General features: G+C 34.2%; 1 protein-coding gene across 5 annotated transcripts in view; it reads left to right on the top strand.

Moving 5' to 3' along the window:
* Window positions 1-26,709, top strand: part of GK (glycerol kinase) — a 34,926-nt gene extending 8,217 nt beyond the window's left edge. The window contains exons 5-22 of one of the 5 annotated variants that reach the window (XM_068686885.1): window positions 643-722; window positions 1,727-1,864; window positions 2,583-2,692; window positions 3,283-3,349; window positions 4,477-4,494; window positions 6,712-6,747; window positions 7,378-7,445; window positions 9,061-9,103; window positions 9,959-10,039; window positions 11,752-11,830; window positions 13,610-13,706; window positions 14,226-14,310; window positions 17,201-17,321; window positions 18,597-18,740; window positions 19,475-19,555; window positions 21,055-21,141; window positions 23,071-23,141; window positions 24,247-26,709. In XM_068686885.1, coding sequence (XP_068542986.1) covers window positions 643-722; window positions 1,727-1,864; window positions 2,583-2,692; window positions 3,283-3,349; window positions 4,477-4,494; window positions 6,712-6,747; window positions 7,378-7,445; window positions 9,061-9,103; window positions 9,959-10,039; window positions 11,752-11,830; window positions 13,610-13,706; window positions 14,226-14,310; window positions 17,201-17,321; window positions 18,597-18,740; window positions 19,475-19,555; window positions 21,055-21,141; window positions 23,071-23,114 — 1,379 coding nt within the window. In that variant the 3' untranslated portion in view covers window positions 23,115-23,141; window positions 24,247-26,709. The remainder of the gene's footprint in view (window positions 1-642; window positions 723-1,726; window positions 1,865-2,582; window positions 2,693-3,282; window positions 3,350-4,476; window positions 4,495-6,711; window positions 6,748-7,377; window positions 7,446-9,060; window positions 9,104-9,958; window positions 10,040-11,751; window positions 11,831-13,609; window positions 13,707-14,225; window positions 14,311-17,200; window positions 17,322-18,596; window positions 18,741-19,474; window positions 19,556-21,054; window positions 21,142-23,070; window positions 23,142-24,246) is intronic. The other 4 variants (XM_068686905.1, XM_068686895.1, XM_068686889.1 and 1 more) reach the window with 4 other exon arrangements.
* Window positions 26,710-27,103: the final 394 nt, after the last annotated feature.

Raw genomic sequence — 27,103 nt, 5'->3', positions numbered from 1 at the left:
CTTTAAAGGAAACACATGTTATGTAGATTTAGTTAATACTGATTTGTATTTGTATTTTTAATTTACCTTGGCTTTTGAGATTGACAGCTGAGAAATGGTAATTGTCTAGATTGTTTGTCTTAGCCTATGGCAGTTTAGTTTAGCATGGTGTCATTGCAAGATCAGGACTCTTGGGTATTTTCCTCTGTTGTTTACAGCTTTATCTTCAGCTGTACTGTGATAGCTCTGGCATAGTGCTTCAGTTCAAAGTTTTCATAGTTAAGTAAATAATCAACCTGCTGTTTGTTTTGACCTTCCAATTTAATGACACTCATCTGCTATAAAGTAAGCAGCATTAGTCATTTGCTTATACTATCGTAGAGAAAAGTATATATCCCGTTATGTGGAAAATCCTGTTTGCATTTTCAAATCATTAGTTCTAAATCAAATGAGTGCATCCAAGCTTTTTTTTTTTTTTCCCCACAAACATGCGTTAAAAATGGAATGGCAATACAGTATTCTTTCAGCTGTGTTTAAAAAAAAAAAAAAGGAAATAAAGACAGGAATTTACTGCCAAGAGCTCTAATTTTGTAAAAGCAGCTTACATATGTCACTATTGGTGTGTTAGATCATTTAATTAATTCATTTTATTCATGTTTGTAGTATGGCTTGACCTGAGAACCCAGTCAACAGTTGAAAGGCTTCTTAAAAGAATTCCAGGAAACAACAAATCCTTTTTTAAGGTGAGAGATATTACAGACTATTTAAATAGCAGCTGGATACTTACTGCTACAGTGTATAACGTTTTATGGATTTTTTGACAAAAAATTCCCCATTACAAAGTAAGTCAGTTGTAGCTTCTAGTTCCTTCTTAGCTGTAAAATGATTTTTAAAAATGCATAATACTATATACTGATCTGAGACTCAAAATAGATTTATAATACTCATTACATATTCTTACTAGAGAATTGGGTAACCCTTTGTAAGACTTAATTGAGTACTCCCTATCCATTCACTAAATATCACACCAAAAAATAAGATCCAGTAGAAAAATATTCAAAAATCATTTACTGATGTGAAATATTATCATTTTTCATCATATGCCATAATATTTAACTTAGTTACAACCAGTCTGAGAATTGCAGAGATATTTTATGAAAAGTAAATTTGTCCCTTTTTTTTGTCTTAATAAGAGTATAGGTAAGAATTTGGAAAATAAATGCCTAAAGAATGGTATCGAAATTATTTGATTTATGTTTTCCTTGATTGGTTATATAAATATTTTATATTTTATGCATTTTCCTTCAGCCACAAAGTGGATATAAGAGAGCATGTAAACTTACTTGATTTTTAAGTTCAAATAGAATACAAAATCAATCTTTCTTGTGTCATGCTGCTCATTTTTATCAATTTTACTTGCTGTCTAGTCATGGAGATATCCTGGATGAGACCAGACTTTTGCAAACAACTGTTTGGTCTTTGGTCTTTGTACTGTATTTAGATCAGCTTTGATCTTTGTCCATTAGTGCACTAGCCATTTGATTTTGATATTTTCAGATTCATTGTATGCTTAATACTTATTAAAAGAACAAGTTTGTTTAATTCGTCTGATTTTGAGTCTTGGATTTTTCATTTGATATGACTATTTTTATATTTAACTGTCGCATGTGTTGAAAAGATCTTTGCATGATCTCTAAAAGCTGTTTTTTTGATTGTTTTTTTTTTTTTTCTGTTTTTGATTTTACAGTTTAGGACTGGTCTTCCACTTAGCACTTACTTTAGTGCAGTGAAACTTCGGTGGCTTTTGGATAATGTAGAAGAGATTAGACAAGCAGTTGATAATGGAAGAGCAATGTTTGGGACTATTGATTCATGGCTTATATGGGTATGTACTTACGAGTTTATTATTACTCTTCTGTAAAATGAATTTCCATTTCCTATACCACACAAATTCATAACAAAAGCATTTTTTTCCTGGAGACACGGACAAAACCAAATTTTGAGTATTTACAGGTTGCTTGTAAAAATATTTAATTTTAATCTGCTGACCAATTTTAAAATTTTCTTCATCTAGAAAAAGAAATTTTTTGTCTCCTACAAGTTCACTTGCTGAATATAGCCTGTTTTTAGCACAACTTTAGGCAGAGAGATGGGATCCCAGCAGGAGTGTTGTATCAAATTATGCTGAATGATCACCCATTGATGTTGTTATAAGCTGTTAGAGAAACTCAATTAAAGCTTGTACTGTCTCTATAGCACTACGTTTTGTAGATGCTTATTTGTAATTTTCCACTTTCTGTAAAACGTTGCTTATGCCTTTTGAAAAACTTGGACTTCAGAAAGATGCATTAGCCACCTTTGCAACATAAGAATCCAAGAGATACTGCAGTACCCTTATAATTGTACTGCTGGACTTAGCATCTTTTCCATGCCTTAATTCCACTATATTAAGCCTTCCCCTTCAGTTGTTGCAGAACTATCAGTTTTCCCACTCCCAAGCTGAAAGCTTCGTGAATTTACTTTTTTTTTTTTTTGTAATTTGTTGAAGTAAACTTGTATCTTTTCATGACTAATATAGGTGGTTTTTTTTTTTTTTTATTCAGTGTTTGACAGGTGGGAAGAATGGAGGTGTTCACTGTACAGATGTAACCAATGCCAGTAGAACGATGTTGTTCAACATTCATTCCTTGGATTGGGATCCTGAGCTCTGCCAGTAAGCTCAGATTTTCAGTCATATTGTTCTTTAAGTAGATTCTGTAAGTGATATGTAAAGAAAGACTGTTTCATTTAATAGAAGAATTTCTTGTTGAGACTACAGTCAGTTATTACTGTTGTATTTACTGTTAACATTAATAATTACAATTAATTTTTCTCTAAGCCCCAAATCCACTATCTGGATTAATTGCAAAAGCAGAGCCTTGATTTTTTTCTGTCAGTAGAGGACTATGTCATGAAAACAATGCCATTTAATATTTTGTTTATTTCTTAATTTAATTTTTAGTCTGTTACAATTAATACCAATATTATAAAGATAGTGTTGGAAGAGCAAAGACTTCCCATGTGAAAGACTTCGATGCGTCTTCAAAATACTCAAATATTTCTCATTTTACTCCCTGATTCAGTGTCACATTATGTAAGAAATGGGGAAACATACAGTGATGGATTAAAACCTAGAAATCAAAGTTACCTTTTTTTTTCTTTATAGCTTAAAGAATCATTCTGCATTTATTTAAAAAAATAAATGCAGAATCCTTCCTGATTTGTCACTGACCATATATATAACTTCTTTTATATTGTGTTCAGGTTCTTTGATATTCCTATGGAAATACTTCCAAAAGTACGAAGCTCATCTGAGATTTATGGCCTGATGGTATGTTTTCTTGTGATGTTGATCCTGTAAAAATATAATTATATCAATATTGATTGACAGAATTTTCATTAAAACTAATGGCTTTTCTTAGACTGGTATTATTTGGCTTTTTCTAGACCAGTATGGTTTGATTTGTGAGTCATTATCTCCTGTGTGTTATTATATGAAGTTAAATATCAGTCAAAAAAGCAAAGCAAGATCAGAGAGGTTTTTGATAAATATAAGACAAGTTGCAGATAAGTACTTATTGATGTAGAAATTACCCATCAGATTGCAAAGTGTAATCAGTAGATCTAAAGTAATGAGCTTGCTGTTATTAAGGCACCGTAGTTGTACTTCTTGTACAACTAAAAAAAAAGATGTGAAAGTTACTTAACGATCTAAGAAGACTGGACAAAGTGTGTAATGTCTTATTCCCATACAACTGAAGGCAGAATCTGGTCAGTTTCGATGAACTAGCAGATCACAAGTGACACCTTAGATTGCTTTTTTGTCCTTTGTTTTTAATAAACTCCTTTTGCAGTGTATATTTACATCGAACTTCAGTTAAAAAATAATAATAATGACATTGTGAACTCTTACACTAATTGCACTGTTCCCAGTGGAGCTGTGAATGTAACTTAGGAGTAAAATATGGTTTGTTATCATTGGCCTGAGGTTTTAAGTTTACTTTGTGTAGTACCAATTCTTCTGATAAAGTGACATCTAATTTATTCTTAAATCTTGAGAATAGGATAAGGTAGATGTTGTGATTTCACATTTTTTTCATGGTATTTTACCCTATTGCTTACTAAGAACATACAATCATTTTGTAATTAACGCAAATTAAAACTATTTAAAACGAAATTCTAATTTGCCTGAAACTTAAGTACTTTTGCTAATCTGTCAAAAATGACGCCACTAAAAATCATTACTAACTGTTACTAATGTGAATGGTCAGATGAGAGTGAGCTGTATTAAGCTGAATAAGTGAGGCAAATGAAATACTAGGCAATGTGGTAATGAAAAATGAGATACAGCCTGGCAACTGAAACAGAATAGCTGGTCACTGGTCGCTTTAAATTTGAACTTCTGTTTCTCTTCCCCTTTCCTCCCATTTTTTTCTCATTCTTCCTTTTGCTGACTAGAAAATCTGTCCTAGCCTGGTGAGTAGAGGCTTCTATTAGGCTGACCACCTGTATGTTATCCACTCTGTTCAGGTGCTGTGCATTTCCATTGATTTTTAGGATTAGTAAAAGCATGCTTTCTAGACCAATAAATTTGGCAAATATTTCTAAATTTGAGATACTATGCTAGGTGCTCATGTCAAAGTTGCTTCTGAAGTGTAATCTTTATGTAAGCATTTGCTTTAATTTGTAGGCTGCTGAATATTTCTTTTCACAGCAAACACAAAAATACAGCTACTGTCTAGTAAATGCTGGCTGTCTCATTTTATAAATGAGGAAACTGAGCCATTCTGTCTACAAATATTCATTCTATTATACTGAAATATTAGATTCATACCAGGTTTTTTAGTACATCTATAAAATGAATTACCTTAATTCCAGTCAATTGAAATGAGAATTAAAAAATAAATTTAAAAAATCAGATTGGAAATGCACTTGCATGGCTTCACTGAAAATTCATTTTCACAATTCCACAAAGAAACAATTTTAAAGAAAGAGGTAAAAATTGTCAAGATATAGATTTATTATGACACCTACTGCAAGAACGCAACTGAAAAAATATGTGGTAGTGTTTGGAAGAAATTCTGTATGAGCCTTGAAATGCTGTATCTTAAAATGAGGCATCTGTCTTTGCCTAGCGTGTCATCACAGTCACTTTTTTTCTAGTCACTTTATTGTTTTGCACCTTTTCATTTTAAACTTGACACAGGCTGCATGTTATACTGCACCTGGTTTTCTGTATACTATAATTTCAAAAAAATTATCTTTAGAACTATTGAGGAAGTATACAGGTATACTATCAAATATACCTGTAAATTTCCTACTCAATTTTAGGCTCGAGCTTCATGAAGCTGAAGTCCAATGTACAATTCTACTCAACCATGTAGTCTGTGACCTTTTACTGCTCTATTTTAGGCATGATCTGCATTAAGCTCAAGTCCAACTCAACCATACTGTTTATGTGATCCTTCTGTTTTTCTCTAGGCATTAAATCTTACTTCCTTTTTTTCCCCCCGACTTTAAACCAACTTCAATGCATTTCTCTTTAAAGTGATATAAAAAGAAGAGAGTTCCAGCTTCTACAATCTTAATGTTACTACAATCTTAATGTTACTAAAATTTAGTTAACATATGCTATGTTCAGGATTGGAATCTGTGCTTTTCATAAACATAATTTAACACGATTTACTTTTTTTTTTTTTTTCCTCTTACTAATTCTCCCACTTGAGTTTTATTCTCCCAGAAATTTGTCTTTATGGGAAGTATCTGTTGTTTTTTTTTTTTCTTCATTTGCTCTATGGAACAAATTGCTAGACAAACAGTTGCTCCTACCAGAAAGTGTTTTTCTCCAGGACACTTTCTCCTTGATAAATATCTTGTGGCCGTCTTCAGTTTCTCACTAGAGATTTTTATCAGAATTGAAAGAAGCATTAAAATACTAAAAAAAAAAATCTCTTTACTGCTTAAACTATTGTCTGTGATAATCGGGTCCTGCCGTTTGCCAGACAGGTACCATGATTCTGCCACCTCAGCACTGATTGTGGAAAAATGCTAACTGCATAAGTGATAGATATATATGTGATACCATATAAACAGCAGTGATATCACAACTTGCTTTTTTCTTCTCTCTCCTCCCCCGCCCCTTTTTTTTTTCAGCTTACCTACACATTTTCCTTGCTTTTATTCTTGGGTTGAGTTATCTTTCGTGTTTGGCTATAACAGGATAATGGGGATATATTTTTCTATTCTTTTTATGCTTTTTCGTAGTCACTTTTTTTGTTAATTGGAAGATGAATCTGAAGTACTGTAGACTAGACTTTAGGGATCAAGGGGATGCAGACTTTAAAGTAACTAAGTTTAATTCAGCTTACATAGAGGGTCTGTACCTTCGGTGAAAAACCTGTATGGTTTTGTGGTCTTTTGTGTGTTTGTTGGTCTTGTATTGCAATCTTTGTCTTGAAAACTGCAACAGTTTCTATTACATGGATACTATAAAGCAACTTCTACAGTATTAGTGACAGTGTTTTTAAGTGGCTGTCCATTCTTGTATGATTTAGCCTTTCTTTCATGTGTTTTGTCTACATCCAAGATTTGCATCTCCCTATTAAAATAAAAGTTTAGCTTATTTTTGATTGCGTGAAATTTGTATTCACAAAAAGCTAATATGGAGCTTTTGTTTCTCTTTTTGTGATTCAGAAATCTGGAGCTTTGACAGGTGTACCAATTTCTGGGGTGAGTCAACTTCAACTAAAATGCTGGCATGGGAATCTGGTAGATACTGCGGGAGCATTTCTTCACTGGAAAAAGCTTTAAGAAGGGTGAATCATGCTACAAATTATGATCATGGTTTCCAGTTTTGTAGGTTTTTTTCCTTCATATGAAGTAAATTTCCTTTACATGAAGTAAATTTTGAGGTTGAATCTAATAATGAAGAACCCAGTAAATTAATAAGATAAGGCCTGGCTATGCAAATACAGCTGTCAACTTTAATGCTGGAAACTTAGAGTCTCTAAATAAATGAGTAGCATAACAAAATGGAACCGAGCTCTGCTTTATATATAATAGTAGTTCAGTGTATACATAATCCAGAAATGTGGGGCTTCCCAGCTTTTTCTACATTAAGATAGTAAATTTTAATTTTGATTTAAGTTGTTCACCATAAGTTCCATGACATGTTTAATTTGCAGTTCTTACAAAAGGAAGAGTAATAATAAGCACAGGTTATCTCTATGGATTTTTTCTCACTTTCAATTACCTGTGTGCTCCTAATAGGTTAGAGTCATAGTTAAATATATCTATTCATGTTACTTGTTCATGGATGGTATTCATGTGCAGACATTTCCTAAATATTTTTTTTTTCAGTGCTTGGGTGACCAGTCTGCTGCTCTTGTTGGGCAAATGTGTTTTCAAGATGGGCAGGCAAAAAACACGTAAGTTATAATGAAAGTTGTAAGATAAACAGTAGGTCACTGTTTTGCTTTAAATTTAGTGTTATGTTCTCTTTCAACCTAACTGCCAGATACTTTTGTAGTTACAACATAAATAGCTCTACCTTTGGACTGTGTTGACCTACAAAATAAACAGTGTACTGACTTCTGAATGAAATAGGGAAAATTGTTAAATGGTTTGTGAGGTATACTTTGTAACAAAGTCATTGTGAGTAAATACCTCTGTGTGAAAGAAGATTTTGTATTTTAAAATTCTCCAAAACACAGACTATAGCAGTTGCTAGTGTAATATAAACTGAGTAAGGTAAAGTTAAACAAATATGGGCAATGCAGGTTAGATTGTGTAGACTTCAATGACAAAAAACAGACAGTATTGCTAGATAGTAAAAGGCAATCTCTAGGTTGCTGTGCTTAGTTTTCATTCTGTGTCTAGATCAATATGGAGATTATAAAATGTTGTTTTCCTAGCTCTCAGCCTCTTAGTTACCCTTGTTTAAAACAGCTGATCAGTTAAATCAGGCAAATGGTGTAATCAAACATTCATTTGAGGAAAAGCTCTTTGCTTAAATGACTTACTGTTTCATTTACAATTGCGTGCCTAACACAGCATGTACGAATATACAGAGTTCTGGACTTTCACGGATTTAATTGCACATTAGTCCATATTTCTTGCTAATTAACCTTCATGTTATCTTTTATATTTGTACACGAATCTAATTGTTAGTAGCCTTGTATTTTATTAAAAAAAAACCATGGTTCTAAGCAATATTGTCACAAAGTATTTTTATAAAAAATATTTTTATAACATGAGACTTTGGGAAAAAAAAAAAAAAAAACTTATAAAGAAAATGGTAAAAGCTAATTATCAGATGAGAATGTTTAACCTATTTGTAGTATTGTTACCTTTCTTCTCTCCAAATATAACTGAGAACTTTCTCAGTACTGTGTTTTGGTTGTTGATTTGCAGGGTGTAAAAAATATTGAGAATTAATAATTAGTTGGAATAAATTAGCATGGATTATGAGTCTATTGTATTCCTTTTATTAAACTGCATCTTTGTATGTGTGTATGCACACATACATGTAGTGTGGTCTTCAAATGAGAAACATGCCACTTTCAGAAATATTTGAAGTGAATATGTTTAAAGAAAACCCTCTTATTTGTGGCAGGAATACAGTGTCTTGAATTTTCACCTTTAAAGGTTTGAATTTGATGTTTTGAAATATTTATTTTCTAAAGTGGCTTTCATAATCATCTTAAATTGAAATAAGTAAACACTGCCACCCATTATGAATTCATGTTTAGTTTTCGTCCCTATCTGCTCCTTGATAAGTACTATACAAGAAATACCCAGGGAAAGAGGTGTAGATCTAGATTTTTCAGCTTCAGGCTGCATTTAATTTTTTTTTTTAATTCTTTTTTTGGGGGGGAGGGGGGAGAGTGATGATTTTATCATAAGTTAATGCTACCATAAACTTCAAGGGGTAAAAAAAAGTGGTATCTTGATTCTCCACAAGGGAGTTGTGGATTCAGGAATTGCAGTAATTGTTTATCCTTTAAACATCCTTGTTTTAACTTTTTGTTGCTTTCATGCTAGGTATGGAACAGGATGTTTCTTGCTGTGCAATACAGGTCAGAAGGTCAGTTGCATTTTTCAATTTTTCACTTGTTTTTATTGATCTTCATTTAAATACTTGAGTACAACTATAAATTAACATTTCATAAACTTAAAAGCAACAATTACACTGCTAGAGGTAAGGAAAAATGAATATTGAAATATGAAAGAACAGAAAGTAAAAATCTGTTCAACGTGTTTCAGTAAGACTCCATTTCCTAGCTGCAAAATGAACTTTTTGTAGCAAGATCCCTTCTTTTCCCTTGTGTATGTTTCTTAACCTCATCCACAAAGTGATGAGTCTTGTGTTACTTAACCACATGCTCTGTTTCTCATCTTGGCTATTCTTCTTTTCACGTTTTTCTTTGTATTAGTAGTTGAAAAAATAACACAGAGCTTAGGCTTCTTTTTCTATATCTCCTGAAGACCCCCATTTCTTTGCTATAGAGAATCTGGAAAGATCTGAGGCAGCTTGTGGAAATGAGAACTAAAACCAGCAGTCCAAGGGTTTTATCTTTGGTGTTTATAGGATCATAGAATCACTAAGGTTGGAAGAGACCTTAGAAGAGATCATCTGGTCCAACCATCCCCCTGCCACCAATGTCACCCACTAAACCATGTCCCTAAGCACCACATCCAACCTTTCCTTAAACAATCTCAGGGATGGTACCTCCCCAGGCAACCCATTCCAATGCCTGACTAAACTTATGTAACTTTTGTAGAGTCATTGATATCTACTATGCTTAAACATTCTGTATGTCCTTTTTTTTTTTTTTTTTCAAGTGAAGGTTTTGTCTCTTCTTCATTATCATTTGCATATACTGGTTTAAATATTTTATGCCTGTGTTCATGCTTCACCTTTTCTTCTTTCCCTATTTAGTCTGTGTTTTCTGAGCATGGTCTTCTAACCACAATAGCTTACAAACTGGGCAGAGACAAACCTGTTTGTTACGCACTAGAAGTAAGTACAGTAATTTATTTCTTTCTGTAGTTATACATGTTTTTCTTTACTTCTGTTTTCTAGTATCTTTCTATTATCTTAAGTGAAATTATTCATTTGCACAGAAATTTAAATAGCGATTTGTTAAATCTTTTGTGCCTCAAGGCTTATGCGTTGTTTTGGTCCAATCTACCTCCGATCTAGATCACTTAATCTAATAAAAATATTTCTGCATTGCATTTCTTGGCATAATGGCTGAAACACTTTTTCAGTTACACAGTCTTCCAAATCTTTACTAAATAAACAAATAAAATTTCATACTAAGATTGGGTTTAAAAAGGAGGAAGTTCTGGTACTAGTGTTTCAACTATCCTCTATTAACAAAAAACATGACTAGATGTCTTTTGTCTTATTTCATTCAAATGTTTGTTACTTCTAACTTAAAAATCTAAGCTAAATTTCTGGGACAAGATTCATCAAACAGTAAAGCCCTTTTTGCCTACCTCAAAATCAAGTTCCTACTTCCAGTTCCTTTAGTTCCTCAGTTCTCCACACAGCTCTGAGGATATTCAAATTCTGTAGAAAACTGAATTTTTCACTTTAACTCAAGATTTCATTGTTCTAAAGCTCTGCTTCTGAAGCACAGATCCGCTTGGCACATATTTGGCACCAAAGCTTCTTTGGGATCAGTAGAATGAATATTCTTCCATCTATGTTGTTCAGTGGGCCTGATCTAATAGTTATTTTCAAGATGTGTACTGAATTGTCAGCTGCAATTGAGCTTTTGAAGAGAGCCTATGTTTTTCATATCAAATAGACCAAGACAACACACAGGATTTTCTTCTCTGGGAAAATAATTTGTGGCTTACAATTACTAGGATGTGGGAGTGTGTGCTCATTTCCTTTTCCTTCCCTTAGGAAAGTTGAGCTTTTTATTTGCCATGTTCTGGCAACTTTGGGGGTTTCATTTTATGAAGGTGTCTAAGAGGTTTGTTTTGGTTTTAGTCCAGGTACTTGAAGAAAGGACTGGAACTGTGTTGAGAGTGATTTTTTTTTTCCACTTGCTCAGAAATCTGTATGCACATTTTTGCTTCTTCCTCATCTCCAAGTCCTTAATGATACTGTCTGAAGAAATAGTTTCAACAGAAGCTATTAAGTGCTCTTTCTTCTACTGCATCCATGCTAGAATTGTCTACAATTTAGTGGATAAGACACTTTGCAGAGAGGCAAGAAATGTGCATTCAGCCTTTTGTTTTAATCATTCCTCTATTTTGTAACTGTAATAGCTAGCTGTTTAGAAAACACCCCTGTTCTCTTATAGCAATGGCTCTGAATGAAAATGTAGTGCTGCTTCCAGTTTACTTGAAGCTTAGTCTAGTAGACTTGAAACTGTCTTGTAGAGAAGTCTATTTGGACAGTGGTGTGAGCTGGGAGCCTTGCCATTCATCTGTGATGTGATGGAACCATTCAGGGCCATTTGCTGAAGCAGTAGAGAGAACTGACAAATGTAAATGCCTACATTTTCTGTCTCTCTGGACATTTGTACTTAGGCTCTAGCTATAAATAGTCTTATCTTTAAAATTAAAGCATAAAAAATTAATTTGTTATAAAAAGAAGGTTGAGGCTACTGGATCTACTTGTCCTTAAATTAGTGAGACCAAGAAGATTTTTCACAAAATTCGGTAACTCCCCTCCATGGAAAAATTGCATACAAGTGTTTTTATTTCCTTCAGGGATCTGTTGCAATAGCTGGTGCTGTTGTTCGTTGGCTGAGGGACAATCTAGGTATCGTTAAGACTTCACAGGAAATAGGTGAGTATTTGCAATTTGGAGCTTTTAATTTTAAGTATTTTTTTCAACTGTCTTGATATTTGAATTCTGACAACTGCCTTATTGTTGAATAAAAGCTCAAAATATTCAAGTAAAGAAAAACTGAAGATGCATATATTTTACTTTGTTCAAACAATTTGTTTTGCACCCATGAAATCACTACTTACTGATGTTTTTCATCAATATTTCATACAGCTTATCACTAAAGGGTGTTTGAAACCCTTTGCTAACTTTCCGTTACTGAGCATGCACTCAGGAAGATTCTGTACTGTCGTACAGATTCCTGGTTTTGTACAATATTATTTTCCAGAATCAAGAGTGTTTAAGTCTATTACAGAACCAAAAGCATATTAGATTGTACATATTCTTTCCTGTCACAGACATGACAACCTGAGGCTCTAAATATGCAATGATTTATGTAGAAGGGTTCATATCTACTGATGCAGAGACCTCAGTTTGCAAAGTTGTCTCTTAAAGAATTGTGGATGATGGCAGTCTGTTTTGGCTAAGAACACGATAATCCTTTAGTATTTGGGTCGCTAATGTTTTCTGCATGAGCTGAACTTAAAACAAGCTTGTTTGTGACATAAAAATGAGGAATATACAAAATTTTATAAAAAGGAGAAAACATCAGAAACATGCAACTGTAACAGTTTGAAAGTGACTGATATAACTAGATTTTGGACTATAAAGTAATTCATTACATTTATTTTAATAATTTGATATCTTACTGAAAAGTGGAAAAAGCAGAATTCAAAGACTAAGGAAAACTCAAAAAACAATAATCTATGAGAAAGCCTGACAGACCATATAGAACATAAGCTACTGTCACTGGAATTAGTCAGTTGCTGAAACACTATAGTCACTGTTGGCTTCACAAGTTTGATTAGATATTTGACATGTAGGAACTTCAAGAACTTTAATTTGTCAATGCTGCTGAAATCATGTGGGTCTCAGTCATCGCTTCTTCTTCCCTGAAGATGTCCTTCCTTCTCCCTTCATTCCTTTATATGTGGTACCTGTGTGAAAGTACCATTTTAAAAGACTTTTTGAATCAGTTTCCCTAACTTTCTTCTCTATTGCTCTGCTTTGATCAATGCAAACAAGAAATTTACAAAAGCTGAAAAAAAAATCTACTTTCCTTTCTTGTTACAGGAAGGAGCTGCACATAACATCTGTAGTTTTGGCTGTTTTAATACAGCTTTTAAAATTACACATTGTAATATTGAGGAGTTCAGATATCTGAAGTTACTACTCAGATATTAAGCAACTCCACATTTCCTTGTAGTTGGATGTGATTATATTCTTAAGATGAGATTTTAGAACTCTAAATCCATTTGAAATTAATGGGAATTTAGTTCTTAACTCCCTTTGGTCTTGATCCAGTTTCACTTTCTTGCCTTGGCTTAAATGCAAGTAAATTGTGACCTTTTGGAAAGCTTTGAAGGTACATTCTTTACCCACAGGATACCCTTTGAAAACCTCACAGAATCTAGATCAGAATATCAAGTAAATGATTCTGGGGTTTGATTTTACATTTACCACAGCCACCAATGCCCCATCTTCCATTTATATTGTTGGATATGGACAGCTAGTCAAAGAGAAGCAGAGTTGCAGTTAGTTGCATATTCTAATGGTACACGGCTTGATTGCTTTTGTAGCTACCTAACATATTCTGAATATTTTTCCTATTTAATAACATCTTTAAGTGTCATTTTTTAAGTGTTGTTGCTAAATATAGACTGTTTGTGTGTGCATTAGAAAAACTGGCTGCAGAAGTGGGGACTTCTTATGGCTGCTACTTTGTGCCAGCATTTTCAGGACTGTATGCACCATACTGGGAACCCAGTGCACGAGGGTAAGGTTCTGAATAAACTACATTTGCAGGAAGACTAAATTATTTCACAAATCCTTACAGGTATCAGACTTTTTTTTTCTTCCTTTGGTGTATCTGGATACAACATTCTCCGAGGTATCTTCAAGCAACCACTGTTTCTCTTTTGTATTTAATTTGTTCAAAACAGCAACTGCTACTGGGAGAAGGAGGATTAGCTGACTCAGCTACTCATCCTAATCACCACCACCACCCAAAAAAAAAAAAAAAAAAAGAGGGGGAGGGGCATGGAAAACATTTGGGTCAGGAAGCTTTGGGACACTGAAAGGTTTGTCATGATAACAGGTTATTACAAAAATGAGGGAATTCAGATTAAAAAGAAACCAGCTTTTTAATGTTAAGAAGCAATCCTCATACAATGGAACTGAATGAGACTTGAATTAAAAGGCCTAGGTCTGAAAGATTTTCTGGTGAAGATGTATGTTCTAACTCTTGCTTTTTTTTCTGTTTGTTTGTTTTGTTTTTGTTTTTTCTATTGAACAGTATTATCTGTGGCCTTACTCAGTTTACAAATAAAAACCACATCGCCTTTGCTGCACTAGAAGCTGTCTGCTTTCAAACACGAGAGGTAAAAGCAAATTAGTTCATAAATTCATTTTAAATTAGTATAAGAACAGTGTAACTCTTCAGGAAAAGAGAGGATTAAAAAGATTTAACGAAGATGCTTCATACCACACTTCTATGCTATTATCTTCTTTACATGATGGTAGTATCGAAGGATTGTTCCTGTGAACTTAGCTAGAATGATCGGGTTGAGTGGTACATTATTTTGGAGCGGCAATCATACTTTTTATCAGCACTTAAAATAAGGTGAACATATTTTATGACTGTTATAAAAGGCAGAACATGCAAACAGTAAAATGACAAGGCCAATACCATAACAAAAATGCTGTATTGGTTCTACAGCATAAGAGACTATATTTTATATCATCTGCTGTGACAGATATGGCTGATGTTGTTTTCCATAAGAACAAAAAATATTTAAACCAAGAGAGCAGCAAACATCCAGTGAAATCTGCATTCACTTTTTGCGCACATCTCTTTTTGCACTTGTCAGCATTCTGCAAAAGCAAACCTACATTCTCACACAATAAATTAATCCTTCAACCAAATCAAAAGGCTTGATATCAGTATGGTTTGAGCATTAAAATCTTTATATCACTATCTGCTACGTTTCATGCTCCTTGTGTTCTGTACAAACACAGGACAAAATGAAATTCATAGCCCCCAAAGGGTAACAGTGAAACTTTAATATGTTTGCATGTTTTAAATTAATGTTATTTAAACTTCTATGTTTTAAAATAATACCCATCTGAAACTGTGTGAGATGAGGAAAGTAGCTTGCTGTTTCTGTAGCAACAATGAGTAAAGCAAGAAGTACTCCTGTGGAAAAAAAGACAGCTAGAAACTTCACCAAGGCATCTCCTTTTGAAGCCTCTGAGTCCTCTGAAAGTCATGGAAGGAGCTTGGAAATAGCAAGCTCTTAATTCTGATACTAGAAGTCAGGGTGAAGTTACAGTGAACTGAAGTGATAGCCTGGTTTGTTTTCTTGCTCCTCTCTTTCTTTGTCTGTCCTCCCATCTATTCCATCTCACGTGACAGCTCAACGATCTTTCTAGCAAAAAATTATCCCTGTTTTGCTGGGCTATTTTTCTGCTGGATTAATGACCTCAGCTGCCTTGCAGAGGATTGTAGCAAATATAACAAGAAATGGCATGTGTCTGGGAGTAGCAGGATGAGGAATAAAGCTTTCAAAACTGAAGGTGAAACTGTTTGAATTTATCTAACTCTTCCTTATTTCCTTATTCTTTAGTCAATACACAGTGGTAGGAGTGCCTCATTAGGTTTTTGGACGTGCTTAAATTAGTAGATTAAGTCCTACTGAAGAGCATAAAATGTACATTTTTCAAAGATACATTGTTATTTTTGTCTTCTCAAAAGCAAAGTTAGTTTGGTTTAATTCTGTTTGAAATGTAAATCTTATGTATCCTTTGGGAAAAGACTCAAAATTCCTATTCTTTGTTTTGTTTTGATTTTAATATTTTTTGTGCCATCCAGTTCTTCTGTTTCTGTTCATTTTTTCTCTCAGAAGTTCCTTCCTTGTGCAGACAGATGACCCTTGTTATATTTTTTTTCTCTCAGAAAATACTGTAGAAAAATGAGTAATTTTTGAATTTGAAGAGCTGCACACTGCTGTCATTAGACAAAACTTACCTGGATACCTTGCCCGTAATCTAACTATGCTACAATAGAGATAGAAACAGCATGATCGTAATTTGTTTTGTTTCTTCACCACCTCCTTGTTTCTAGCTTTCTTTTTGCTTTTTAGTCAAAGTGCACAGTATACACTTAAACTTTTAGTCTAAGTGAAAAATATAATTCAACATGCTCTTGCAAAATAATAAACAAAATCAGAGTTTCAGCAGTATATGTAAAGCTAAGATTAAGAGGCGCTGCTGAAGTTCTGAATAGTTAAAAAAAAAAAAAAAAAAAGACAGGTGAAATTCAGTATAGATTAATATAAAAGATGAAGAAAATAAGCTGTAGGGAGCTTAGTAGTAGCTTAGTACTGTCAGTAAACTTTCATGCTCTGCTATATATCCTGTATTCCTGGTTATTTCTAATGTATTTTTTTTTTATTTCGGTGCAGACCCATGTACAGATTCTGCCACAATGAAAGTTGGCCTTTTACCTTCTAATTTTCATCTTGTGGCAATGCTTTTAGTTCCTTGTTGACTTACTGTCTGAGAATACATAAAATCTGCTGGATAACCCATCTCTATATAGTTTTCTGTACTTTACCAACCTACCTGTTTGTTCATTTATAGAAACATGTTGAATTCTAAGTAAGGATTGTATAACTGCGTACTTTGTGAAATGCAGAATAGCATACAATGCACTGTAGTTTCTTTTTTGTGGTTTGTGTATCTTGCTGTCATTTAAAGCTGAGAAAAGCACACATACAGTTATTCAAATAAATTGAAAAATGACAGAGAAAAATCATTCTGCACTAGTTAATTCCTGTCATCAAGTATTATATTCTGACATTAAAAATGTAAATGAGACGTTTAATTGACTGTTTTTACAAAACCTTAGAAAAAAACAATATTCTCCATGTAATAGATGATTGTAGGATAATGCTGTGTACTTCCTCTGTTAGCTTTAATGAAATTTGTAGTGGTCAGCAGTTGTTTTTTTTTCCCCAAAGTTCTTAGACCATATATGCAACAGATAGGCTAGGTATAGAGAAAATTCTCCTACACTAGAATTTCTGTGATAAATTGAATGCACTTGCTGTACATTAATCAAAACTGTGTTGTCACTACCTCTGTTTTGGCCTCTTGATGTACAGGGAAGGAGATGTACCTGCTTAACACTCTTCAGCAAACACTGACTTATCGATATTTTGCATTTGGAGATTTTTCTGCAATTAATTTGTAACATATATCGCTCTTCAGATTTTAGATGCAATGAACAAGGACTGTGGGATACCACTAAGTCAGTTGCAAGTAGATGGAGGAATGACCAATAACAAAGTTCTCATGCAACTCCAATCAGACATTCTTTGTATTCCAGTAGGTAAGATAAAAAACTATGACTCCTTTTTTCTTTTTAAAGCTGAATATGCTGTTCATTTGTAATGGCTAATGAGGGCTGTTTGGATGGCTGTTGTTGTTGTTGCTGGGCTTTTCTTAGTGCTGAGAATGTTGTGTTTTGTTTGTTTGTTTTTGGGGGGCGGGGGAGGGGGAAGAGTGTAATTTGGTTCGGTTTTGTTTCCAGAAAAAAAATGCTTAGGTCTAGCATCAAGTTTTAAGGTTCATTTTCCTAGAGCATCTCTGACTCATTTCATGTGTTGAAATATTATAGCACTGTGATGGTATTAAACTTTAAAGTTGTCAGATCAATATCTAACTGTCTAACAGTTTTAAAATCAATGAAATTTACATTGTCCTGCAACATGTCAGCCCTGAAAATCTTGCTCAGAGACAAATCAGAACTTTGCACCTTCACTGGTCTTCTACATAAACATGAGCCACTTCAGCAATAGCAAGCCAGTGGAAAGTTTTAACTCCAGAGTTACTATAGTTTGCCTTTAATGAGACATAATGCACAAGGCTTATACTGTCAGTCCTTAATAGCTAGCACTTGAAAGGATGTGATCAATAAAACCTGCTTTTAAGGGATTCTCCTCTTGAAGTAGAGAAGCAGGCAGTTGTAGAGTTAATGGCACAGATTTACATCTTGGGGGTAGTTTGGTCTTTTATAGCACCTGTGGAAGGCAAACCAGCTAGTAAGTACAGGTGTGTAACCTCTTTTAAGATGCCCTTTCTACATATAGATGCTTTTAATAACAAAGTGTCTGGAGCAGGAGAACAACATGGGTTACTTAAACAGTAATCACTACTTTGGGGAAGGAGAGGACAACAAATTGTCATCTTATTAACAGAAGTACTCTGAGGAAACTGGTGGTGGTCAGTAGCCTTGTGCATGATGTGAAAATGGGCAATTTTGTGATTCATAGAACCATAGAATGGCTTGGGTTGGAAGGGACCTTGAAGATCATCTACATGTAGTTTCAACCCTCCTGCCATGGACAGGGTTGCCACCCACTATTCAATAGTGAGGGAACCAGTGATCTGAAGTATTCTGAAGACTTGGAAGACTCATAGTTGAAGTTAACTTCATAATCATGTGAATGGCAATAAAATGAGATTTGTAGGTGGTAAACTTAAGGGAAGCTCATGTAACAGTTATAGGAAAATGTGTTATTTTAGACATATATGTCTGGAGTTCTGATATCATCAAGTTGACTTTCAGTAAAAAGCATTATGGCCTTCTTCTGATTTACTTCAGTAAAGCCATCAATGCCTGAAACAACCGCTCTAGGAGCTGCTATGGCAGCAGGAGCTGCAGAAGGAGTTGGAATTTGGAGTCTGAATCCTGGAGATTTGACAGCAGTGACATGTGAACGATTTGAACCACAGATCAACCCAGAGGGTAAGCTCCATTAAGGTTCTCCAGGAACCCATGAACTGTTTTATTTTATGTTCAGAAGATCAATTTTATTCTTTGTTGCAGTCTGACATACCAGTATAAAATCAGCTGTATGTAAATATCCTCAAAATAATAAAAATCAGCTTTATAGTGTTTGTAGTGATGGGTTTTTTATATTGTTCTTGTGTTTTTGTTTTTACTGAGAAAGATGTCTCCTAAAGTTCTTGTGCATTTTTGAGTTTTCACAGACATAGGAAGGACAAGCAGAGTATTTTTGGTAGACTCCTAATTTGGCTTTAAAAAGTCTACACTGATCATTCTTTGAGTTAACTTTTTTGTCATTCTTAAATGCTTCTAGAAACAAAAAGCATGTACTTGACATAATTAATCCATGTGCAAGACATTTTTGTCTTTTCAATTATTTCTTCTTGTTTTTATAAAGAACTTCGTCTTAACATATTGATTATAATTACTGCTATGATCCCTTCTTCAAGACTTATTTTCAACACTGAAGGGCTTATGCATGAATAACAATTGCTTAATTTTGTCCTATTTGTATATCTTCTGATTGGAGAACACACAGATTTTTTTTTTAAGTTGATTTCTTGTTACTGTGCATAGTTTTGTTATTTTAGTTGTTTTGAGGGTTTTTCTTTTAACTGATTCAAAACGTTTTTTTAATACTTGTATTCATAGGCACTGACAGACTTCTCTCTTCGCTGATTTCTCTATTTCAGAAAGTGAATATCGCTATGCCAGGTGGAAGAAAGCTGTGATGAAATCTATGGGCTGGGAGACATCTGAAGCTCCTTCAAACGGTAAACCAGACATTAACACAGGTCAAATATTAATTAGCTAACTAGAGTAGTTAATTAATCTTGAGTTTGATGGCCTTTTCTGTTCATTCTATCTGTTAACTATTCCAATGATTTGAAAATGATTACTTAAAAACACTGTGGAAGTAAAGCAGGATATAGGCTGGTCTTCCTCTTGAAAGGAAGACACAAGCAATATCTTGTAGGTCTCTAGAAGCATAAGACATTAAATCAAGACTAACTGCAGGTTCCACGGAATGTTGATAGTTAACAAAGAAAAAAAAATCTTTCCTATTAAAGAGATACAGCTTAATTCTAAGATGGTGCAGGAATTTTATAAACTTTCTTATACACATGTAGAAAAAGAGGAAAGTTTAATCCAGTGATTTTTCTTGCTGTATCTTGGCTTTATTGTTTGCTGTATAGGAAGGAGGGATTGCTAACCACATCAAAACCTGCTTGACTCGAAAGGACTAAGAGCTAGAAGTTATAAAGGGAAGCACTGCATACACCTATTGTACACACACATAGAACATACATACACTTTGAGGGACTAAAAAAGATATTTCTTTTGAAGTAGATGACTTTTCCATTTATCAGGCTTGAATAGTCTGCAGTCTTCTATGATCTATAATTTGAGTTTATATTTTAGCACTATTTCAGGATAAGTTTCTAGGCCTGAATCAGCCTACAGGACACAACTTCTTCTTTGTTTCACTTTTCTTGGAAAAACTACTGAAAAGATTAAGAATCTTCAGAATCTACCCCCAGAACCCACAGCTGCAGCCCTCAAGCTGCATAAAGTTTCTTACTTTACTGATGAGAGATAAAAACTAAATTTTTTCTTTTACCATCCTGTATGTAGATGTAAGTACTTTATTTAACAGCATGGTTATGCAAACAATTCTCTCAAGGATGCTTGGAAGGGAAATAGGTAACTTATCATGAATAACAAGATTTACTTCAGTATTACGATTTAGTTGCCTTATATCTAAATGCTGTTATGCGTCCCTAAATCCCAAGTGCTTGATGTGTGTATTATTTTTTATTCTTTATTTCCTTTTGAAGCTTAGAATATCTGCCTTGCAGAAAATAAAACTAGGTCTTGTTCTTCAGCTAATGTGAAAAGTTATGTTTACAAAAACTACCTCACTGATTATCCACTTTAACACTAGGGGAGGAATGCTGATTTTCTTAGTTCTAGCTTTGAAACTGTCCTATGCCTGCTAGGAGCATTTAAGATTGGAGAATAATAGAAATTGTATCCACCTAGATAGTTCTAACAGTAGAATTTGAATGTGAACTCTTATTGAGAGCTTGTTTTGAATTATTTTGGGGGAGGTTGCATGAACTTTTTTATTTTTTCTGCAAATTGTTTTATTTTTTCTTGCAATTGTTACTTTTTGCTGTTCATATGATTTTTAACATATATATTGCAATTTATATATATATTTCTCTTTTGATTTGCTTGACTGGAAACATCTTCCCCTCGATGACATCAGGTGACACTAGTATCTTCTGTAGTCTGCCCTTGGGTTTTTTTATTATGAGTAGCATGGTAATGTTAATCGGAGCAAAGTACGTCTCAGGTTAGTTATTATTTGAACTAGATCACTTTAAAAGCTGTCTACACTAGTTTAAGTGTTGTGTTTTGTTTTTTTTTTTTTGTATTCCACCGTTTATTTTGAGCAAAAAAATGACTGATGCTTTTTGTTGTTCATGCACACAAGTGTTTAAGGGTGTTTAGTCACATACTACCTAAGGGAACAAAGAATGCTGTCTTGAATTCATTTTTATGCACCATGAAATTCATGATTGTTAGATGCATGTGAAACCTTGGGCTATCCTCTCTTTATCTAGCTAAGCTGACTGTACACAGTTTATAAAAGTTTGGGTAGTTTGGAGCAGCCTAGCAGAGTTTTGCATTGCAGTGCACGTTGCAATTAGAATATGGTTCCATCCTTTGTCTTTTATTTCTTCTCATAACACTTTAAATTATTTAGAGAATCTGGTCTAAATAAAGGGAAGACTCCTCTTCCCTGAAAGGCTTTGTGTATCTCCTCCACCTTTTCTCTGGCACCCTTGGAGCTACTGTATGGTTAGGAATCTTCATCTGCTTAATCTACGGAATGTTCTTTTAGTATTTTTCTCTTAATTCATTTTGTATAAAAAGAAGAGACACCAATAAACCTACTTACCAAAACTGGGGAAAGGGACTGTGTGCATATGCAATGAAGATGCATCTTCAACCTATTAATATAGGTTTAATTTTAAAAGAAAGTTCTTAATATGGATGGATGATTGTGTTAGTTACTTATGCCAGCAGTAAGACATTGTAGTAAGATTACTTGTATGGTAAGAACTTTCTATGGAGATGTCATTTGTTCTTTGCCATTGTGTTTTAAAATTTATTTCCAATGAAAATATTTTACAGCATAGCCATATTTTCTTCTTAGTAAGGTTTTTTTTTGGAGTTATTGTTTAGTTAGTTGTTTTGGGTTTTTTTTTGAGGGGTGGGGTATTAATTAAACGGATAGCTGAGAACTCAAGCATGCTCCTCAGATAATGTTAGTTTCTACTCATACAGCGTGAATTAACTGTTCAGTGGTAATTTTTCCTTGCATGGAAGAGACTGAGCTTATAGAAGAACTAAAATCAAACTAAACAAATGCTGATTAAAAATCACACTGAACAAATGGTTTGACATTGATGTACTAACTCTGAAATACATCTGTGAATGAGAACAATCTTAGTTATTAAATATAACATAAAACCAGCTGCGAATAAGTGGGTAAATTTTTAACAAGCTGAACTAAACAACTTGAATATTAATTCCAGGTCAGGTTCTCAAGCACATGGGGGATGCCTAAAATATCAATAGGAAGATCAATATCAAGAGGGCAGATAAGCTACTTAAATTCCAGGCTTAATGCTTTGTAAAAACAACTAATCAGTAACCTGCATATATATCTAAACTTACACTATGGGAATTCATAAAAACAGATGTTGTTCTCCCTTCCCTAAGCTTGCCAGTGTCTTTCTGCCCCACAAGCGGAAATCATCTTAGCTCACTCTTGCCTTTAGAACCCATTTTTGCCCTTGTTTTCAACCAGTAACAATTGAGGATTTTTGTTATATTCTTTACGTGGTAAGCTTGGGGAAGAAAGTTGCAAGAAGTTTGTAACTTTCCTGGTTTTTGCTTTGTTTTGTTTTGTTTTTTAATTATGGTGTCTAAACAAGAGTAGAATTAGTGGTGATATGTACTGGTTGTAGTTTTGCTCATCTGTGTGTTAGGGTAGAACATGATACGATATACTGAATCTGTGTTGCTGATTGGAGCAGGGCTGCGTCATCACCACCACCACCCACCCACTTAGACATTTTTTCTGGTAAATGTCCTTTTGTTTTTAAAAGCCAGAGCTAGCTGACCAGGCTTTCCTTCAAACTTTGGTACTGTAACTCCATTAATTAATTTGTTCCATTTTATCTCTTAACAAAACAATGGAACTCCAATGCAGTCATCAGTATAGTAAGTTTGAGGATTGAATCTACAGAGGATTGAATTCATCCTTCATGTGCTGAAACAGCAGTAAGTCGTGCATGGCAGCAGCGCTGTTGTTGAACATGTCTCTGTAGGTCTGGGCCATGCTTTTGCAGCTGCTGAAATGTGAAGCAAAAATCTGCTGTGGCAGAACAGAGAATACTAACATAGCAAAAACCCATTTAGGGATCGGCTAAACTAACTGCATTTTCACGCAGCACCTGATGACAGAATTTGAAGAACAATACTGTTGTTCATAATTTCATCAAAATCAGGTCATTTACTTGCCCTTTCTTTTATGATCTTCTTTCTTCTTCTCCAGTGGAGAAAGAGTTAATATTTTGTTTTATTTCACTATTAAAGCAAATTGTATGTAGCAACTGGGGTCCTTATGTTAAGATTCTGATAAGTCTTTCACACTACTTTTTTATCTGGATACCTGAGAGATTTCAACATATTTTGTAGCTGTACTTTTTTGAAGGAGGTAAGGGTTAAATTAAAGTGACATATTTTATTAGACTCGAATTTAAGAAACACCTTTGCATGCTTAAGTTGACACCTCTCTAATGAGGTATAAAACCAGAGGTCTGACTATAAATGGGATATTATTCTGCATCTGGGATATAAAGTTCTTTGACCTTATTCTCACAAAGTAGGGTATTGGTGCTGATAATAATACCAAGCTTCCTGCTTAAGTACCCTGTTGTTTTTAAAAAATCTGTTTTTCTTTTAAATTCCTTGCATTGTGACAGTTACTGCTGAATTGCATACTAATATACATATAAGAATCACAATGCAGTTGTACAAATCAGTTGCAATATTTCCAAAATTTCTGAAAGCTGAGCTCATATTCGTGAAAAAAAAAAATAGCTCAGTGTACCTTACTTCAGTTCTTCTCCTTGTTAAAAGTTTACCCATCTTATTTAGTGTGTTTTTTTCTCTTCTGCTGTATACACATCCCACACACATAAGTGCTAGCTTTTATTTGCATTTGTGTCACAAGATACATCTAATATATAATTACATTAACTGAAAACAAAAAATGGTTATTCTGAATTCTTCCTATCACTTAGCTGTGTTATAACGTGTTAAAATGGTTTAAAGTAAATTCTAATTTACTATGTTACTAATGCACATTCTTTCTCATTTTAAGGTAACGATAAATGAGACTACATAATGGACTCTCTGGACACAGCTGACTTTTGTTTGTTTGTTTCATTTTATTTTATTGTTTGAAAAGATTCCACCACCAGTGTGATGATACTACCTGTGTGACTAAATTCATTCATGAATACATCTGCTGTCAGTCCCTGAGCTACCTCCCTGTGGTACATTGAAATTTAAGTATTCAGACCTTCACTATTCTCCTCCCTTCCCCATCAACTCCAACAGCACTGGAGGCCTTCACGTGGACTATATCCCATCATCCTTTAAAATTTCAGAAGCCATGGCTTTGTTTGAGAAAGTTGGCATAAAAAACCCTGCAACTTCTGAGGTGACTTCAGATGTTTAGTTAAACTTTTCAGGGGTTGGTACTTTATACAACACACTGCAAAAAGTTAATGATGCACTATGGGACTTTGTAAATGTCTTACAATTCTTCCAGCTGCTGTGAATTACCAATCATGCATATGTGGTTGCCAAAGATGTTTTATTTTAGTCACCTCTGGTCTGAAACACCTTCAATGGTACTAACCTTTTAATCTCTAGCTCAAAATACGTTATTAGTAGGAAACATTGCCACTGGTTTGGCAATGAAAACGTTGCTGACGTGGTAAACAGAGCACTATTGAAATGATCAAAGACTTAAAAAGTTTGTTTTGGCTTCTGGCATATGTAGTCAGTTTGCCTATTTTAAGTATTTAAGACACTCAGTCCTTTAAGTGTACATTAAAGAGGTAGGAGTAAATGGCCGTTTTGGTTTAGGCCATGTTTCATGTTCTTGCCCTTTTGTGTTTGTTTTGAAAGACAAATTTAATACAGCATGCTATTCACAGGACAGCTTCTTTGTCCTCAGTAACTGAAAACTCTTTAAAATTACTCTGTATGGTATACTTTTTCTTGACCAATACTGCATATATTCTGTCGTCCTGCTTAGGGGTATTTTTAGTGATTGTTTGTTAAAATCTGAAAGTTGAAGCTAACAGTTTTCCTTAAAGAGGGTCCACTCCAAATTCAATATCAGTGCTTTAGTTCTTGCTGTCAGTTAGTATACCTCAGGGACCAAAATCTCCCTTTCAGTTTCTGTGTCCGTAGTTTTAACAGCAAGTTGTCATAAAATATGCTGGGACAACCCAAAACCCTGGCTTGGAATTGTAAGCACTTGACACCTGAAACTGGCCATTTGGAGTTCACAGGCAACAAGAATGAAAACAGAGTTGCGTCCACTTTGAAACTTTAGATCTTCCACAGGTAAAGGAGTGAGGCAATAATCTTACCTTCAGCTTTCGTGTTTGTACCAACAGCATGACAAATGCCAGCCTTATTGGGTAGGTCAGAGAAAACATATTCTTGTATCATGTCACTGGATCAGTATAGAATGATAGCAAGGTTAAATGTGGGAACAACATGAAGAAATTCAAAGCAAAATACAAAGAGGTGTTTAAATGCACTAGGAGTTAAAGGGAGTGGTTTTTGTGTGTTCTTAAAAAAATGTCTGAAAAATATTCTTTAAAAGTTTTTCTTTGTTTAACTAGAGGCTTAGTTTTAAAAAAAATGTTAAATGTGTGTTTGTCTGAAGCAGTGGTTTGCACAGAAGTTCAGGTCTGTATGATATATTTAATATCAAATGCATATTAATTGCCTTTTTATTATCAAGTGCAATGACCTTTGAAAATGTGACTTTTAATTAAGTTAGAGAAGGAACATTTTTCCTCTTGTGGTTGCATGTGTACATTTAACAGAAGGGATTTTTGTGCACAAGTGAAAATAGAACACCAACATTCAAATCCCTCATCCTGTATAAGAACTCAAATGTGAGGTGTAATAATTAAAATTTCTGAGTTTTCCAGTTTGTATTGGAGAGGTGAAGAAAGAGTGAAAAATGAACATGAACCCATAGGAAAATCTTTCTACTCCCTACCTTTACTCTGAGCTGTCACTGATTCCATCTTACACCAAGGAACAGCGGCCTTCGGAGCACACGGGGCAAGGGCAGCATACACCTCAAGCACTGGACTTCTGAGCTTGACTTCTTGCCAAAAACACTGAAGTACTGAACCTGGGAGTGGTTACTGTTAAGTGTTGCCTTTGCCAGTGATGTATGTGGCAGGGGGAAAGGTAGCACATAATAAGTAGGAGGAGGATTTTTTGCTGCTTTTCTGATATATCTTTTACTGGGAAACACAATTCCTATTACTTTTTCACTGAGTAAATATCATAATTTTATTTTCAATTGCTGTTGCAAATATTTTTTAAGAATTTCACATCACTGTTAACTTTCTACCAACAGTTGAAATATATTGTAAATTGGGGTTGGGGGGGCAAACTGTTGAAAGTTAGCTTTTTGTGAAGCTGTGATTTATTTTTTCTATAAATTACCAGATTTATAAATTCTTACTTGAGACATGCATTAACTTGGTATTAAAATGCCATAAATAAATTGATCTAAACTGTCGGTTTATTCTTCCATGTTATCTTTCAGACACATTTTCATTAACGTTTATAACACAAGACAGTAGTATACATTGAGGTATATTAAACAATAGAGCCCTATCTTTAATATAGAGCTCCATCACTGACACATGCTCTAAGTTGCTGAGAGGTACAGATCAAATACATCCAGCAGTGCATTCTGGTGTTCAGTGATCTATTCAGTTTTGAGGTTTTATTAGAAATGTCTTCTATTTTCATGAATGTAGAGGGATGTGAGGAAAAGCAGGAAGCTGCAAGTAAGATGGTGAGAAGTAATACAGTCCTAACTCAGGTGTGAGACAGGTTTCAAACAGTGGTGGTGCCACTGGGCCAGCTGGTGTTTAGTCTTACACCATTCCTTGGTAATTGACAGAGAT

The sequence above is a fragment of the Anas acuta genome, chromosome 1 (assembly GCF_963932015.1).
Source record: "Anas acuta chromosome 1, bAnaAcu1.1, whole genome shotgun sequence".
NCBI classification, from domain to species: Eukaryota; Metazoa; Chordata; class Aves; order Anseriformes; family Anatidae; genus Anas; species Anas acuta.
The sequence above is the reverse complement of the archived record's forward strand: the minus strand, read 5'-3'. Positions and strand labels throughout refer to the sequence as shown.